Below are 19,030 nucleotides of genomic sequence, written 5' to 3' on the forward strand. Positions count from 1 at the left end.
GTAAATTAGAAATTAAATCTGAAATTAATATTACGTAGAACTACTTGAGAGAACTGTTCCAGGGAGGGTTGAAAAAGGGTGAAAATCTCAAGTTGGAAATTTCTGCGGTTAACCACATAATCCGAGTCTTCTAGTAAGCAAGCTCTCTCTTCAGAGACAGTTACTTTGGAAACACTCTGAACTTTTAAATTCATTGGTGTAACATCTAGCATTTAAAATGTAGTGATTTTTGAAAGGCTACCAGGAGTGGCTTGGGGGTTCCAGTTTTCTCCAGAACACCTCATGTATTTCTGAAGAGCAAATGGAAAATTTGGCGAGCTTTACTCCCCATGCATGTCCGTCCCAAATTCATGAGCATCATTTTCTACTCAGTAGCTTAAATACTTTTACCTAATTTTACTAATGTGATATGATTAAGGAAGAGATACAAATTCAAAGTGCATCCAGAACCCTAACATTTACCATGTTATAAATCAGATCTTGGCAAATTACATTCACAAAACTAATTTGGTCCAGTTTTTGTAAATCAAGTTCTGTTAGAACACCAGCATGCCCATTCACTTATGCATTGTCTAGGGCTGTTTACATATTACAACACAATTGAGTCACCATAACAGAGATGATTAAAGCCCCAAAACTGAAAATATTTACTATCTGGCTCTTTACAGAAAAAGTTTACCAAGCATTGGTATATATTATATTAGTAACAAACCTATCTACCAAAGATATAAAAGATTCCTTTTTTGGCTGTAACCACATGCACCAAGAACACATAAAATACATTTCATTAGAATGAAATCTCATTTCCAAAAAAATGTAATAACATTCAGTCTTCAAATTCAATGTTTCTATTGGAGATTTCCTTCCCAGGAACTAATTCCCACTAGAAAAAAATAGACACACAGGTTCAAAAATTGTCCTTTTATTATTTCTAGTAACATATATTGTATAAATACTCTATTCTTATATGTCCTTTTACAAAAGTGATATAACTTAAAGGTTTTATCATTAGAAAGAAATGTATAAAAATAAATATGTTATTATAGGCATTTATTACAAACTATAGTCCTTCTTAGAAGGAACACACAAACCGATACTTATAAAGTATATAGAATTTATAGCAACATATTTTACTATATACATATGGAAAAAGTCATATTCTCTTTCATAGTAGAAGAGCTGAACAGACATTCACCAGGATATGACTGTTGGACCAGCTGCTGGGGATGGACCTGCTACCCCTCAGTAGCCTCCCCACTGAGAGACAAGTGATCTCAGAGTCCCCAAACACTGGGGACCCTGTTCTGCACACCCCATTCTTGTTCTGGCATTAGATCCTTTTTTGTGTGTGATTTTACTTTCTGGAGACACAAACTGTTTTTCCACATCCACATTCCAAAAGCAGGCTTACATATGAAGGAAAAGAAAGGGAGGAGGTAGGCTCGAGGTGCCTCCTCTAGTTGTTACAGTATCTGATACATCGCTGCTTTTTTCCCTTTGTATACTTAATACCTTTTTACAAATACATGGAATTGTTTGTCAGAATGAATTCACAAAGAAACAATATGGCAAAGAAAGTAAAGATGGAGTGATAGGACACTGCTACGCATTTCTCTCATGCTGGACAATCTTGAATTCTTAGTTCTTAGTAGACAGGATGGCACATACATTCTCTGAAACCATAGCAGCCATAAACAGGGCTAGTCAAAGATCCTGTTTGTAGTCCCTCCTCCCTCCATTGTTAGTGAGGTAAAGTAAGCCAAGTCTTAAAACTAAAAATCTCATCTTTCTCCTGCTTTTCACTTTCCAACATGCATGATACAAAGTATTTAATCAGTACCACAAAACAAGGATTGTAGTATTCCTTAAATTTACTTTGACAATTGTTTCTAGTGTTTTTAAACTTTGAAGTCAGAGATGTAACAACAGGAATAATAATGGCCTGGGGCTTTAACCGGGCTCTATCATTGTTCAGAGATTAATAATCCTATCAAATCTGCAAATGGCAGGATATTCTGAGGCGCTAACTTCCTTCCTGCCTACCTCTACACTCCCAACTCACTGATACACCGCGTTGGTCACCGACAAGGCACACTGGGTTCCTCCAGCCTTCTTGATTTCAGTGCATCAGCCCTTCCACACCTCCTCTTTCCCTCAACACCAACCTGCTTAACTGCATTCTGCCATGGTGCAAAAGTCTATGTAATGTTTAGGTTTCTTCAAAAGATCGCAGCTGTCGGGAGACAGCACCCCGCCATCGTGGGACAGACACTGCAAGGTTCTCTTTTTGTAACCCTTCCCGCAAGTCTTGGAGCACGATGACCAATCCCCCACCTGCCAGTGGGGGCAGGGCAGGTCCGCGCAGGGTCTGGTGCTGGCTGGCTTCACTTCCTTCGCACACTCTGAGGCAGGCTGCCCGTTGATGTCCCGGCACTCCACCAACCTTCTCTGCCAACCCAGTCCACAGGACTTGGAGCACTCGCCCCACTCCTCAATGACCCATTCTGAGAAAGTAGGGATGGCATTGAAAGACTCCTTCTTCTTCTTCACGAAATAGGTGTATTTAATTTTAGGTCGAAGGGCATTGCCCACAGTGAGCACCTGGATGGTTAAGGGCTCTTTGAGAGGGCTAAAGCTGCGAATTCTTTCCAAGGCTGCAGAGGAGCCACTGTACCTCAAGACACTACCTTTGTATGTAATGTCTTGCTCTAAAGTGGACAAAGTGAAGTCACCATTCAGGATGTATGTGCCATCAGCAGCTTTGATGGCAAGATAGCTTCCGTTATTCTTGGATCCTCTCTGATTCCGTTGTTTCACTTCAATATTTGTGGCTCCAGTTGGAATTGTGACAATATCATGATATCCAGGTCTGCAGGCAAGAAGAACAGATATAAAAATGAGACCTCTCATTCACTGGCTAATTATGTTACTTAGCTTGAAAACATGGTGATCATTTAGCACATAATTTTTATCAGACCTGTAGAGAGCTACATATATCTAAATGATAAGATCTTTGGGAGTATGGCATTTTAAAACTTACTTTGCACTAGTAACGGATCCCGATATTTTCTTGCATGTGGATCCATTTCCTCCACAAATACCACACTTATCAAACTTCTTTTTGGAGTCTATGATGCGATCACAACCAGCTTTTACACACTGTCCTTGCACACAGACAGAGGTGGAATCTGGGCTACATGGTGTACCATCTACCACCTAGAGAAGGAAGAACACGTATCCAGCGTCACACATCACCAGGGAAAGAGGTGATGCTATGATGATCGTGAATGTTTCCTCATTAACAAGACGTCTCTGCTTTCTTGAGCATTGTAATTAAAATAGTCCTGTATAGATGTCACAGTCTGTCCTTCTCTTTGACTTTTTTCTCACAATGTATGTAGACATCTGAATAAATTATATATATTTTGATGATTTGTTTATTACCTCACTTCTAGCTGAGGTCGAAGAAAGAGAGCTCTTGGTCAATTTGCTTACTGCTATAGATGGCCTCAATACCCAGAATAATAGTGGACATAGTAAGTGCTGAGTAAGTCACTCATATGTTGAACCTGCAACTGGGATATATTTTCATAGCTTGCAGTGATAATGACATATGACAATCTCAACTGAATTCAATCGTTTTCTACCTCAGAGCCAGATTTATGCCCTCAGAAATGATGCTTTTGCTAGTTCAATACATATCCTCAACACAAGAATCACCAGTGCTCAGACTTCCACTGTTGTGAGTCAGTGCATACACTCTACTGCTGGCTGTCTAGTAGCAAGTACTTCAGACCGTCCTTAAGCTATTTTGCACCATCACTGATTGGTAAAATATAGCTTATCTAACCAGAAGGAAAGGGCTTGTCTTTGTATATGAGAATAATAATAAACAATTGCAAGAATTGTTAAGTGCTGGATTCAAGCTTCCTTCACAACTGAAGATAACATGGAAGCAGGCAACTGCCAATGGTGACAAAGAAAGTAGAGAAAGTGTATTATAGCTTTCACGAGAAGACAGCAAGCAAGGCCCTGGGTTTTTAGGCAAAAAGCCAGTATAAAAATAATTACCTTGGGCTGCAAAACGAAGAAGTAGCCAATACCTTTGGCTTGACAGATGAGCTTGCACCTGTCCTTTGGGGAGACGCCCGCATACTTGGGTGTCCACTCCACTGCAGGCCCGCTCCCAAAGGATGCTTTGGAGAACTCATTGTGTGCTTCACATTGCTCCTCTCTAAAGGTTTTTCCTGCAAAGATAAAGAAATGATGACATTATTAGTTTTCAATCCTTAGCTGCCTGTTTGCAGGCACATCCTTCTCACTCCACCCCTACTCACCATCATTATCTGGACAGTCCTCGATGTTACATGACCTGTAGCGCACACGCTTGCCTTCACAGTACTTCCCTCCATTCTTGGGCACTGGGTTGTCACACTCCCTCATTGTATACTGAACTCCTCCACCACAGGTTCTCGAACAGTCTCCCCAGGGTCCCCACGGCCCCCAGCTTCCATGAACAGGAGTCTAAAAGGGGATCACAAATCATCAGCGTTAGAATTCCCTATAGAAACTTTTTAGGAAATAGAAGAGAAAGATATGAGACAAAGAATCAACTATAAAAATAATGTGTCTGGATCTTGAGTCGCCTTGAGAGGACACAGATGGGGTGTTTGATGTGGAATCAAATGTTTGGATCACTTTGCTCCTCTCAATTCCAAATTTTAAATAAGTGTGTATGCGTTGCAGTGGAAAAACTCACATCAAAATGCTTCTTGTCAGTCTTGTTCACACACTTGCCGTTGATACACCATTTCCCTTCTCCACAGCTGGTGCCATCTGCCCATGGGAAGTGTTTGGTTTGGCACACAAGCAACCCGCCTGAGGTGCCCGTGCACCAGAGGGTCATGCATGTGCTGGCTGCATCTGGGCAGTGTTTGGACTCATCCCCAAATGTAAACTGGCATTGTCGGTTGGCATCATACAAGGTCCCAGGGAGATCAGAGGGGAGTTGTATGGGGCTCTGGGGTTTGTCCATTAAACATTCTCCTGCCAAGAAAAATGCCACTGCTATTAGTTAACAGTAAATGAAAGCATCCAATGGGTAGATCAGTTGCAGAAAACATTTATCATAAGAAAGAATATATAGCAAATGATTTGAAAACTACAGAGCTTTTGGGGAAAGTGCCAGAGAGATTTAAATCATTATTAAGATGTTATCCTCAATGGAGTGAGTTTTCCTGAATTAACAATGACCGGGAGTTATTGCTCTACTAAAAATTCAAACTGATGTGCTTGGGGAGGTACTCAGCCCAAAAGCACAAATTTTATTGGGAATTAAGATCTAAAAACATATGTCCTTGGTAATGAAAGTAATTTTGAAAAGAGGGAAAATAAAAGAACAATAAAAAAGAAAGAGTTGGTTTAGCTTGAACCCTACATGGGGAAGAGTAGCTTGAGGATCTCACCATGACCATTATCCAGAAATGACGTGATCATGTAGGCACTGCAAGGGGACCACGGCTGGCTGCGGTCCAAATTGGAGAGCATTGACGCCATCATGTGGGAATCCCGGTGGACACCATTAATGCTGGCACACTGCTTTGCGTCATCATGTGGCATGTTAAACACGTGCCCTAGGAAGTAATCCGAAACCCACATTAAAATACAGGTTATTTGCATTATTTTTTTACCAACAGGGATTCATTTGTCTCAAAGTGATATTTCCATAGAGGAAGAAATGTATTTTGGAGACAATGTCTACTTTTCACAGGATATAAGCAAACATGTAAATTTCCAGGTGTCTATAGCTCCAACGATCTTACTTTGAATTCTAATAAAGAGGACCATGTTTAGAATAGTGGAAAGATATTTTCTGCAGTTTCAAGGGAGCCCAGGCACCTAAAAAGGAATATAACCTGCATATTCTGTTTCTTAAATTAGTATATGGTTTACCAGTTTGAATTTGTGAATTGGGCTTCACTCTTACTCTGAAACGGGCTTACCTAATTCATGTGCTGTGGTGAAGGCAGCTTGTAAGCCATCATCTTCTATGACTGAGCAGCTTCTGCTGGGATCACATATAGTTCCAACATCAGCCATCCCAAGAGTATCACATGTCTGAGCCCCACACAGGTCCTACAGGGAGTGAAAACGTGTCCTCATGAATAGAGTCAGAGCATCAAACTTTTTGGTGGGGGATATTTTCCCCTATGTTTTGGAGCATCTACATGCATTGCTGGTGAGCTGTCTGTCCTTTTAGGAGTATTTTGTGTGACTTTAATTAAGATTCTCCCTAACGTTATTCAAATAAGACTGTGAAATTTGAAATATGAAAATTACTGAGGAAATAAGCAAGATTAGCCATGTTAACCAATGAAAAAATTGTGAGTGCCAAAACACTGCTGAAATGCCTCGTATACATTTTTTTGTTACAAAGCTGAGTTCCAAGAGGATGCTTTCATCAGCAGTATTGTCTGCCTCTTACCTGCCGGGTGAAGAGAATCGCGGTGTCATAGTGGCCCCCGTCCCGGTCACTGGGCGGGTTGTGCTGCTTTTGCCAGCTGCAGAAGTTCCGCAGACTGAGCGCAGCGTTGGAAGTCACTTCTGGCCCCTTCTGTTCCTCATAGATGACCAAGATCTTTACTGCCACCAGGCTAACTGAATTTCGAATGCTGGGGTGTTTGTACAACCTGGCCGCCACCGAGAACAGGGTGAGCAGGTAGTGCTTAAGACCACTGCCATGGAACTCTGCCATTGACTGGTCTGCCACGAGCATAGTTTCCACATAACGGGGGCTGGACACAAATCGCTTCTTTCTTTTGCTTCCAGCTCCTGTAAAGAAACAAGAGCCTTTGCTCAGGGGCAGTCTAGCCAAGAATAGTTACCTTCTCAGGGTATGTAAGGAAAGTCTAACCAGTCAAAGCAAATAGAACAAAAATAAACCTGGAACAAAATTATTTGTATCTCTTCTCACAGAAAACGTTATTTTTAAAAGTTTTCTCTTTTACTTTAAATAAAGAGGCCCTGTGCTCCTCAGGATCAGGCTTTTTGTTTGTTCGTTTTGTGTGTGTGAGCAAAATTTCTTTTTTCCTCTTTAAAGTCCTACAATTTGAACAAGGCAGGGTGCACATCATCCCACCCAGCTGTAGTAAAAACTTGGAGCAAGGGCAGGAGGCAAGCACCCTGAGTCACTCTTTCACAGGCCGGGACTCAAATCCTGAATGAGATCATCGGGCTCCACGTGGAAGGCCCAGGGCAGGGCTGGGGCCTCTGCCAAGGGGCAGGGCCTGAAGGAATCTCAGCTTGCACTGCTCTGCTCTCTCATTCCAGGGGGTCCCTGGGGTGCTCTGCTCTTGCCAAATCCGGGCACAAGGACCACCCACTCTGCCCAGCAGCCTATTGCCCCACTCCCACCGCCCCAGGGAAATAAATTCCTGTCTCGGGCCATGGGGCCACGGTGGATTTTTTGGAAAAGAGCCCTCTGACTCCTGAGACTCAGCTCCCAGAAAGTCCTAACCTCGCTCTGACCATGTATGTAACTGCTTCCAGGAGCAGATGTACAGGGGCAAAGAGGAAAATTCTAAAACCAGACGAGGTAAAGTTGAGGGAAGAAACAGGCACCAAAATGATCGAATGAAAAGAACTAGATGTATTGCACACAACAGAGAGAGCAAGACGAAGGTGGGACAGCAAGGATCAAGCGGTGACTAACATTCAACAGGGCTTGAGAGCCGAATTATGGCCGCGAGAGGGAGCGCAAACTGGGAGGCCTGGTGGGAGGCGCGGAGAGGCGGGGCGAGCCGGGCAAAGACCTCCCGAACAGGTTCCGCTGAGGGGCCCCACAGCCGCCTCCAGCCGGTCGGGGTTAGCCTCTTAAAGGGGTACGGGGACAGAGATGGCAGCGCAGCTGTCCAGCCTCTCTGGGTACACATTTCCAGGTCACCAACCCTCCACTCCTCCCTCTTCTGGAGGCAGGGAATGCACATAGGCGGCGGTTACAAAACTAAGAGCAAAGTTGCAACTCGACTAAACACATGCACAATGGTTGAAAAGAAAAAAAAGATTAACAGTATGGAAAGTGGGCGCACAGGCTCACAATGAACTAAGGTGGAAGGAGCTGGGTTACCAACTCTCCCTTCCCGTTCGAAACGCTTCTCTTTAGTAGAAAATCGTCGATTTACCCTCTCCTGAGCATTCATTATTCGGGAAAACGTCTAGCAGAATTTCATTGGCTCACCAACCCAAACTACAAGCTACATTCCTCCAACTCTCCACCTATCCGCAGACAAAATAAGATGCTACCCTCAAGCCGCACAGAGAAAGAGGGGAAAGGGGATGAAAGGAGAGACAGGAGAGAGCAGCTCTTCTGGGGCAGATACCTGTTGGCTGTCCGGCGCGCTGCGGCGCCCAGTCCCGCGGCAGCCACTCCACCCCGGCGTCTTCGTTCTCCGACCCCGCGCCCCTAGCGGGCTGAATCTCCTCGTCCATAACCCCGCACTTGGCGCCACCGCCGCCCCGCCGTCTCCGCCGCAGGAGATGGAACTGGGGCCGCGCCGGCGGCTCCTCCCCGGCGGCGGCGGGGGCGAGGCGCACTGTGGCGGCTGCGGGCGCGGGCTGGACGAAGTACTCCTCGCCCTGCAGGTAGAAGGCGCCGCGCACACCCTCGCAGAGGCTGAGAGCAGCGGCCGAGTTGGGGTCGCCGTTCACGGTGCCGGAGTAGAAGCAGTGCACCAAGTCGCCCGCAGGGTCCGGACGCTGCGCGTCGGGCCCGAGTCTGCGCCCCACCGTCTGGAGCGTGAAGCCGGGAGCCAGGAAGTCGCGGTCGGGCTGCAGCTCCAAGCGCAGGTGCCGGCCGAAGGCGTCCAAGCGGAGGTGAGTGGTCGTTTGCCCCGAGGCGCGCTCAAGTGCTGGCATCACCAGCTCTTCGTCTTCCTCCGCTGGGCGCCCGCGCGCACCGGGTGTGACCAGCAGCGCCACTGCCACCGCGAGCAGCAGCAGCGAGGGGGCAGACTGGAAGCTTCGAGACCGCCGCTCCAGCTCTGCGTTCCCCATGTCGCCGCCTGCCGTACGCCTTCGGAACCCCAAGGGGACAGCTCGCTGCAACCGAGCCCCGGGAGGCACCGTGCACCTCAGCGCACCGAGCGAGTTGGCTATTGTTCTGGTCGTGAACGCAGAGCCTAGCTGGCTTCGCTCCTGACTGTTAAAATTAACAGTTACTATTATTCTTTGAAAGGGCGCAGAGCCGACCACAGAGCTCCAGGAGTCACTTAGGAGGAGGCGCTGCAGTTCTGCTGGAGCGCGGGAAGTTTTTCTTCTAGCGCAGAGTTGGAAGCACCGCGCCGCAGGCGCTGGCGGGGTGGCTGCCGAGGGGACAAGAAGCGCCCTGGAACGCCTCTGGGGCAGGGGGCAACGGGCAACAGGAAACGTGAGGATCGGTGCCTGGAGCCCCTCTTCGACCTCCGCGTTGGCCGCTCGCTTTGCGCAGAGCTCTGTCCTCTTGTCCCCACTGCGCGCCCTAGCTTCGCAGCGGCCACCAGCTTGAAGCCGCTTCCCAGCGAGTGCAAGAACCGGGCAACTCAGAATGCCCTTTTATAGTCTCAAACTATGTCTCCACTTCCCCTCCCCCCTCCCTCCTCCCTCTTGGCAGCGGTTCCATCCCGAAGACACCGCCCCCTAAAACTCAGTCGGTGCTAAACCGCGCTCTGCGCCGCAGGCCCGGGCGGGGGTTGGGGCGGCCTCGGCGCTGGCTTGGCGCCACAGACTAGTCAGTCTGGGGGCGGAAGACGCAGGAGGGGCGCTGTGACCTGCACTTTGTACGTCTGGGGCTGCTTAAGGGAGAAGGTACTCCCTTCCACCTGGCCTCCCCTCTCACCCCGCCCCACGGACTTCCCCGACCACCCTCCCTTCTCGCCGCCCCTTTAGTGCCGGAGCGCAGTTCGAGAGCTGGGTAGCCGTTCCCAGAAGGGATGATTGGGGTGGAGAGCCAAATCCTTCTCCAAGATTTCTCTGTCTGGGAGCTGTCCCTGGGCCGCCTGCCTCTCTTATCCCTCTCCCCGTAGCCCCCTCCTCCCCAATCTGGGAGACGAGCCAGGGCTGCCCTTTCTAGAAAAGTACCCCACCCCATCTCCATCTCTCGGGCCTGCCCACAGGTCGGTTTGCTGCAGCGTGCTCTCGTTGCTCCAGCTCTTCTCCGGGAAAACGTGGTTGGGTCAGCGCCTCCCTAGAAAGCATGCCTAGTGAGGGGGCCAGGAGACACTTCCCAGGCTCCTGATTTTACCATGCGTTTGCACTGACCTTTACTCCTCTCCCTTCCACTCCCCTGCCATGGAGAGTTCTCTGTGGGGACCCGGGTTCACACTTCCGGAATAGGTGATCTGAAACGCGGTGCAGTTCCTAGAGCCCGGGGAGGGAATTTCGGTTTTTCTTCTTCATTGGAGAAATAATCAACTCCCTCCCAGTTCTCCTTCTTCCACCTAATAGGACGTTGGCCAGGCTGCCAGAAATATCAAGGAACCCCACTTTTCCACCCAGGGTCCAGCGGGATGGCTGGGGCTAGAAAGGGTTCGGTGCGTAAATTAGGAAGTCAGCTTCCTTCCCGACCCGTCCCTCCTCTCCCCGCCGCTTAGGGGAAAGGCGGCATACATGCTACGAAGGCGACAAAAGCTGAGCCTTTCCACCTCTCGGTTCCTAAGAGAAAGCTGAGCAGCTCTTCCATCGAAAAAGAGGGAGGGGCTCAGTGACACAGAGGAAGGAAATGTTTCATAATGCTTCCACAGGCGGAAAACCGCGGGGACAATGCTGAGAACGACCGCCGCAATCCCCGGGCAGACCCGTGTCCCTCACGCCCGCGCCCCCACTTCCCAGCCCTGCCCGGTCTCGGCCTCGCCGCGCCCGCCCTGCAGGCTTCACCACATTTATCTCTTTGGCCCTTTCCTCATTCCTCCCAGCCCTTCCCGACTTCATTCGATCCCAGCCAGAAGCGCCCCTTTCGGTCCGCCAGTGCGTCTTTCTTGCAGCTTAGGCTTTCAGGAACACTCCTCAGCGTCCTCTTTGCTCTCAGAGTTCTAGATTGACCACTTGAAAAACAAAAACAAAACATGGCTTTCGCATCTTTACGAAAGATCAAATAACAAAGAATGGCACAGAGTAAGCAAAAAGGCTTCACTCTTGCAAGGGCTCGTGTCCTTGCACCCCCTGACTCCCACACACTTAGGAATGGATGCTTTCTTAAGTGGAACTGCCCTTTCCTAAGGTCGGTGCAGTTATTAAATGGTGAACGACCAACGCAAGCATTACATATATTTTAACTACAGCTTAAGGTAGCTCGAGTACCATTTTTGTCTTTTCTTTGCTCTTCCACTGGCCCACCGTCTAACATTTGGTGCTGAATTTCTGCCTACTTCCTTCCACACAGTCTCCCTTCCGAACGCAGCCCTCTCTGACCCCGTTCTATTTTTTCAGGTTTAGTATTGACACACACATTCATGTGTGATCCCAGTCTCCACTGTCTAGCTGAATTTTTTGTTCATCTTTGAAATGAGTCGTTTACTTCTGTCCGCTTCACAAGTGCCTAACATACAGAACATACAGACATCCCTGTCCTCAGTTTGGTTTCCAGTCTTCTATTTTTTTTTTTACATCTCCCTTCTCTGTTATAGCAGTTTTCTAACGTTCTGTTTTTTAATGATTTCAATTTATTTTGTTCTTTCTAGCTATAATAAAATTGAGATACTTGGGAGAATATTTGAAGAGAAGTCACTTTGCACTTAACAAGCTATTGACTCTGGTATCATGAAAACATGATGGCAAAGCCATCAATACGTTTTCAAACCACTTGCTTAGAACAGAGCTCTGGAATCAATATATGGTGATCAGCAGCTGGCACCTCAGACTTGGCTTTGAGATGGAGATTTCAGATATTTGAGGCGGCCCAGGAACTGAGAGCTTCTTGCCACATCAATAAGGTTAAATGTGATTCCCTTGAATTGGGACAGACTGGGAAATTCAGAAGACCTGCAGAAAATGTACAATTTTCTAAAAAATCATGTAATGCATTCCAAACTGTCAACTCTCCTACGTAAACTTTAGCTTTTAAAATATGTTAATGCTAGTTTGGCCTTTAGTCCATTTCTGCCTTCAGGGCATTCTTATCGGAAGTTTGTTTAATTCAAGGGATACATTTCTAATCTTGAATGGTTTATTTCAAATCCATTATAACTTTTGCATATTTCATGTTATATATACGAATAGAGCTGAAAAAAACAGAACTGAACACAAAAGAATGGCCAGGAACATGGCTTTTTTATTCACTGGGTTTCTCTCCAGATTTCTGTTCTTTTGCATAATGACTCCAATCTGTTGTGCACCTGTAGTTCTGGGAAATGATTCTCTTTTAATCGCTTCAACAGAGGCGTGGATGTAGGAGTTGCCAATTACTAAGCTTGAAAAACTCCATCCGTGCTCAGAAGAACATTTAATCTATGACTTTTTTATTTTTAAGACCAGAACTCTTCAGACATTTGTGGTATGACACAAATATGTAGGTATAGCATAAAGGTGTATTTACAAATAAAATTGTGAATTGAAAAAATGTTTTACTGTAGAAACACGACCAACGAAGTAAAATTTGTACATAGCACTAGTAAAAGTGACATATAATGTTGGGTCCTTGTAAGTAAATATGCCCACCCTTTTGAAATGTTTGCTCCTTGATTTGAATGTGCACCTTGATAATTACATGCTGTCTTCACCCCTACTGTATTTCTGGTTTTCTTTTATAGATACATATATGCTTATATAAACATAAATCTTGATATGTTCTGATTTATAAACCTTAACCAACTTTTATTATTTGTAGAGATGATGTAACAAAAGTTAAAATATTTGACATAAAAATATTCTTAAAATTAACAGTTTGATCTTTTGAAAGTATTCTTGTCCTGTTAATAGAGAAAATAAAAAATGTCATGCTTTTTAAAGTAAAAGAAATCAATTATTAATTTTTATTTATACATATGTGCTTGTATGTGTTTAATTTATTCATAGAATACAGACATAATATTCATAATTCTCAAGAAGCCTATAACAAATTAGGTATTCAACAAACAGCCATGAAATGAGGGAATCTGGTAATATACATGAACTCTTAGCATTGTTTTAGTGTAAACATTATCTAGAGAAACAAATAAATGTACATGTTTCATAAACATGTAATGCTATTCATACCAGAGGATTTACCAATTAGAAATGGAAAAGCTGTTTAACATTAGTGTTTCTTTTGGGAACATGTGGTCTAAAGTAATATTGGGTGAATGTATATTTTTAGGTGATCATAAATGAGAAAATCAATAGAAAACATTTATTTAAATCAGGTTATATACCCAGGAATATAACAAATACTGAAAACAGAAACATTTCTGTAAATTGTATTTGGCCTTAAAATTGCTGTGACCCCAAAGTCATGCATTCGTAAGAACTGGGAATCATGTGATCTGTCTAATCCCCTTGTTTGGCCGATGTGGAACTGAGCCTTAGAGAGATTAAGTGACTTGTCTAAAATGTTGTAGCCAAATTGGGGATTTAAAGTGACCCTGACTCATGATCTGTAGTCATACGGCTTTGGTATTATGACCATATAATTGCTTGGTAAGTAAGTATGTTGTCAGACACATTGTCATTGTTGTTTCCAATGATTAAATTTCATTTAAATGCTAAACAAATTTTCTGGCAATAAAAAATTTCCACCTTAAAAGATTCACAGCCTGTAGTGCCTCTTTTTCAGTCCGCCAGGAGGCGATGTTCTACAAGAAATAATGTTCAGCTCATATTTTCTTAGTTCAAAGCTGGAATTTGCAAAGGTTTTACATCTTTTCAATCATATTTAGTACATTTTTATTACATTTTCTCTTGCCTTTTGGTATCATGGAAATTATATTTTAAATATTGTAACTTTAAATGTATTTAGGTTCTTAAAATAATAAAAAAATGCCTTTACCAACTACTTTTTAATTGGAAAGCTCTATTAACGTAACCAAAAATCAATTAAACTTTACAAAAAGAAAACTACCTTTAATAAGATAATACTGTGGATCTCTGTCATTCATCACATTTGAGAGCTTTATGGAATTCAAGGGAAAACATTGTGGATGTTTCAACTCATTAAAACAAATTAAAAACTGGTTCATTCATTAAACAGATATTTATTAAGTGTTCACGGTATGGTTAGTACACATTAATACTTGACTATCAATGCTAAAGTTAACCTGTTTTCTTGGTTTAGAGGTTTTCTTTACCAGCAATAAAAGAACTTTATATAATAAAAGGGCCAAAAAAGTAAAGTAAGAAAATGTTCTACCACCAGGTGGGGACAAAAGATAAAATTTAAAATCACTGTTAGGTGTGAGTACTTACAGCAAATGCATGACTACCCCAAATATATGTGACTGCCAAATGTCACATGAATTTAACATTGTATTCTGAGGATGTTTTGTTAGTTACAATGAATTGATATTAACACAGTATCACTAGTTTAATAAACTCTGGAATTGGAAGTGGATCATTTTAGTCAGCAGGAGGCACATGAGACCACAGAATAAGAAATTTTAAATTACTTAAAAATTTGCCCCAGCCCAGGTTCCAATTTATTGATTAGCTGGTAGAAGCTGACTCTACCCCTCACGCCACCCCATACACCCATACAACTGTTTAAGCAGAGGCTGGTCATCAGTTATCCAGATATTTTGGATGTGCTTATTGCCAATGATAAAGAGGATTATTTTATGCTTTCTAAGCATCATATTTGATGATTTCTAAGCTTCCTTCCTACAAGAAAGATTTATAACTTCACAGCATTCTTTTGTATCTTATAGATATGGAATGACTGAATTAGGAAGTTCCACAGTTCATTGGCAATCCACTAAGCAATTAGAACTAGTAGCTCAGAATCAGTGACATTTGAGTATCTTCAAAGTTGTAAGATTGTCTCCTGCCTCACGTTCTCTTGCCCTCATTTACTCTGGCCACTGCAGGTGTAACCAGACAGTACTCCTTCTCACCTGTGCTCTGCGTCCTGAATGCCTTCTCACCTGGGGCCCATGGAAGCTGAAGAATCTGTCTTGCAACACAACTGGGAAGCTCAGTGGGGTTAGTAGCTATGTGGCAGCCCTTGATCAAAATAGGAGCTGGTGGGAAGTGGGGCCTCTTCTTTCCCGTGGGAGGCAGTATAGAAGCCTATTATGCATGTCCCTTCAGAGGCACTGATAGAATCTGACTCAGATCAGCAAAGATCCCTAGCAATGACCAGCTTGACAATGCACCTGGCATTCACTTCTCCACTTCACTTCACTCTTGCCTGTCTCCTTCTCCTGTTTCCTGAGCTTGCTCAACTGCTCCTTGCCCTCCCTACCTCCTCAAGGACTACACGTACACATGCCCTTTTCTCAGGTTCTGCTTCCTGGGCTCAACTGAGTCTAAAACAATGACTATCAAAAGATCCTTTAGATGGGACTCTCACTGAACAGGCAGGAATTAAGGAACCTGTGCTGGTGGTAAGTGGGGTGGCATAACCCATGGCAGGCAGTGGCAATACAATTGCAAATATACATCTTTGCAATACATCTCACTGTGGGATGAGGTGTCAGTGTGGAGTGAGGTGCAGCACTGTGGGGAAAATGAGAGTTCCTCAGCTGACCCTAAACTACTTGATGATGTAATTGGCTTCCTGCTAGGCTGATGCTTCCACACCCATAGGCAATAAGCTGTTATTGACTAAGTCACCATATGAGTTTCATTTGTTAGTGACCTCTTTAATTTCTCTTAAGAGTGTCTTAATAGTTTTCAGGGTGTAGGTCTTTCATTTCTATGGTTAGGTTTATTCCTAGGTATTTTATTCTTTTTGATGCTATTGTGAATGGAATTGTCTTCCTGATTTCTCTTTCTATTAGTTTATTGTTAGTGTATAGGAAAGCCATAGATTTCTGTGTGTTAATTTTGTATCCTGCAACTTTGCTGAATTCTGATATTAGATCTAGTAGTTTTGGAGTGGAGTCTTTAGGGTTTTTTATGTACGATATCATGTCATCTGCAAATAGTAATAGTTTAACAACTTCTTTACCAATCTGGATTCCTTGTATTTCTTTGTTTTGTCTAATTGCTGTGGCTAGGACCTCTAGTACTATGTTGAATAACAGTGGGGAGAGTGGGCATCCCTGTCTTGTTCCCAATCACAGAGGAAAAGCTTTCAGCTTCTTGCTGTTCAGTATGATGTTGGCTGTGGGTTTATCATATATGGCCTTTATTATGTTGAGGTACTTGCCCTCTATACACATTTTGCTGAGAGTTTTTATCATGAATGGATGTTGAATTTTGTCAAATGCTTTTTCAGCATCTATGGAGATGATCCTGTGGTTTTTATCTTTCTTTTTGTTGATGTGGTGGATGATGTTGATGGATTTTAGAATGTTCTACCATCCTTGCATCCCTCGGGTGAATCCCACTTGGTCATGGTGTATGATCCTTTTGATGTATTTTTGAATTCGGTTTGCTAATATTTTGTTGAGTATTTTTGCATCTACATTCATCAGGGATATTGGTCTGTAGTTTTCTTTTTCGGTGGGGTCTTTGCCTGGTTTTAGTATTAGGGTGATGTTGGCTTCATAGAATGAGTTTCAGAGTATTCCCTCCTCTTCTATCTTTTGGAAAACTTTAAGGAGAATGGGTATTATGTCTTCTCTGTATGTCTGATAAAATTCCAAGGTAAATCCATCTGGCCCGGAGGTTTTGTTCTTGGGTAGTTTTTTGATTACCACTTCAAATTCGTTGCTGGCAATTGGTTTGTTTAGATTTTCTGTTTCTTTCTGGGTCAGTCTTGGAAGGTTGTATTTTTCTAGGAAGTTGTCCATTTCTCCCACGTTTCCCAGCTTGTTAGCATATAGGTTTTCATAGTAGTCTCTAATAATTCTTTGTATTTCTGTGGGGTCCGTCGTGATTTTTCCTTTCTTGTTTCTGATTCTGTTGATGTGTGTTGACTCTCTTTTCCTTTTAATAAGTATGGATAGAGGCTTATCTATTTTGTTAATTTTCTCGAAGAACCAGCTCTTGGTTTCATTGATTTTTGCTATAGTTTTAGTCTTCTCAATTTTATTTATTTCTTTTCTGATCTTTATTATGTCCCTCCTTCTGCTGACCTTAGGCCTCATTTGTTCTTCTTTTTCCAATTACGATAATTGTGACATTAGACTATTCATCTGGGATTGTTCTTCCTTCTTTAAATATGCCTGGATTGCTATATACTTTCCTCTTAAGACTGCTTTTGCTGTACCCCACAGTAGTTAGGGCTTTGTGTTGTTGTTGTTGTTTGTTTACATATATTGCCGGATCTCCATTTTAATTTAGTCATTGATCCATTGATTATTTAGGAGCATGTTGTTAATCCTCCATGTGTTTATGAGCCTTTTTGCTTTCTTTGTACAATTTATTTCTAGTTTTATGCCTTTGTGGTCTGAAAAGTTGGTTGGTAGGATTTCAATCTTTTGGAATTTGCTGAGGCTCTTTTTGTGGCCTAGTATGTGGTCTATTCTGGAGAATGTTCCATGTGCACTTGAGAAGAATGTGTATCCTGTTGCTTTTGGATGTAGAGTTCTGTAGATGTCTATTAGGTCCATCTGTTCTAGTGTGTTGTTCAGTGCCTCTGTGTCCTTACTTATTTTCTGTCTGGTGGATCTGTCCTTTGGAGTGAGTGGTGTGTTAAAGTCTCCCAGAATGAATGCATTGCATTCTATTTCCTCCTTTAATTCTGTTAGTATTTGTTTCATATATGTTGGTGCTCCTGTATTGGGTGCATATATATTTATAATGGTTATATCCTCTTGTTGGACTGAGCCCTTTATCATTATGTAATGTCCTTCTTTATCTTTTGTTACTTTCTTTATTTTGAAGTCTATTTTGTCTGATACTATCATTGCAACAACTGCTTTTTTCTCTCTGTTGTTTGCATGAAATATCTTTTTCCATCTCTTGACTTTAAGTCTGTGCATTTCTTTTGGTTTGAGGTGAGTCTCTTGTAAGCAGCATATGGATGGGTCTTGCTTTTTTATCCATTCTATTACTCTGTGTTTTTTGATTGGTGCATTCCATCCATTTACATTTAGGGTGATTATTGAAAGGTATGTACTTATTGCCATTGCAGGCTTTAAGTTTGTGGTTACCAAAGGTTCAAGGTTAGCTTCTTTACTATCTTCCTGCCTGACTTAACTCACTTACAGAGCTATTATAAACATGGTCTGATGATTCTTTATTTCTCTCCCTTCTTATTCCTCCTCCTCCCTTCTTCATATGTTGGGTGTTTGCACTCTTTTTAGGAGTGCTCCCATCTAGAGCAGTCCCTGTAAGATACCCTGTAGAGGTGGTTTGTGGTAGGCAAATTCCCTCAAGTTTTGCTTGTCTGGGAATTGTTTAATCCCTCCTTCATATTTAAATGATAATCGTGCTGGATACAGTATTCTTGGTTCGAGGCCCTTCTGTTTCATTGCATTAAGTATATCATGCCATTCTCTTCTGGCCTGTAGGGTTTCTGTTGAGAAGTCTGATAATAGCCTGATGGGTTTTCCTTTGTAGGTGACCTTTTTTTCTCTCTGGCTGCCTTTAATACTTTGTCCTTGTCTTTGATCTTTGCCATTTTAGTTATTATGTGTCTTGGTGTTGTCCTCCTTGGATCCCTTGTCATGGGAGTTCTGTGTACCTCTGTGGTCTGAGAGGCCATTTCCTCCCCTAGTTTGGGGAAGTTTTCAGCAATTATTTCTTTAAAGACACTTGCTATCCCTTTTTCTCTCTCGTCTTCTTCTGGTACCCCTATAGTGTGGATATTGTTCCATTTCGATTGGTCACACAGTTCTCTTAAAATTCTTTCATTCCTGGAGATCCTTTTATCTCTCTCTGCATCAGCTTCTCTGCATTCCTGTTCTCTGTTTTCTAGTCCATTAATGGTCTCTTAGATCTCGTCCACTCTGTTTTGAAGTCCTTCCAGAGATTGTTT

At 43.2% G+C, this 19,030-nt stretch overlaps 1 protein-coding gene across 1 annotated transcript; it reads right to left on the bottom strand.

The window, feature by feature from the left end:
• Positions 1–906: 906 nt before the first annotated feature.
• Positions 907–9,570, bottom strand: ADAMTS1 (ADAM metallopeptidase with thrombospondin type 1 motif 1). The gene is made up of 9 exons (XM_017650808.3): positions 8,379–9,570; positions 6,485–6,831; positions 6,003–6,135; positions 5,466–5,633; positions 4,760–5,046; positions 4,338–4,524; positions 4,072–4,247; positions 3,041–3,216; positions 907–2,869 (listed from the first exon to the last, which is right to left on the bottom strand). Exons 1-9 carry the CDS (start codon positions 9,049–9,051, stop codon positions 2,170–2,172), a joined length of 2,847 nt encoding a protein of 948 aa, XP_017506297.2. The 5' UTR covers positions 9,052–9,570; the 3' UTR covers positions 907–2,169.
• Positions 9,571–19,030: the final 9,460 nt, after the last annotated feature.

Source organism: Manis javanica, chromosome 3, assembly GCF_040802235.1.
Source record: "Manis javanica isolate MJ-LG chromosome 3, MJ_LKY, whole genome shotgun sequence".
Lineage (NCBI taxonomy): Eukaryota > Metazoa > Chordata > Mammalia > Pholidota > Manidae > Manis > Manis javanica.

Coding starts and splice junctions, on each gene's coding strand:
- ADAMTS1 (XM_017650808.3), bottom strand. CDS start 9,051: ATGGGGAACGCAGAGCTGGAGCGGCGGTCTCGAAGCTTCCAGTCTGCC. Junction 6,832..8,378: donor GCGCGCCGGACAGCCAACAG/GTATCTGCCCCA, acceptor GTTTCTTTACAG/GAGCTGGAAGCAAAAGAAAG. Junction 4,525..4,759: donor CTGACAAGAAGCATTTTGAT/GTGAGTTTTTCC, acceptor ATCCCCTTTTAG/ACTCCTGTTCATGGAAGCTG.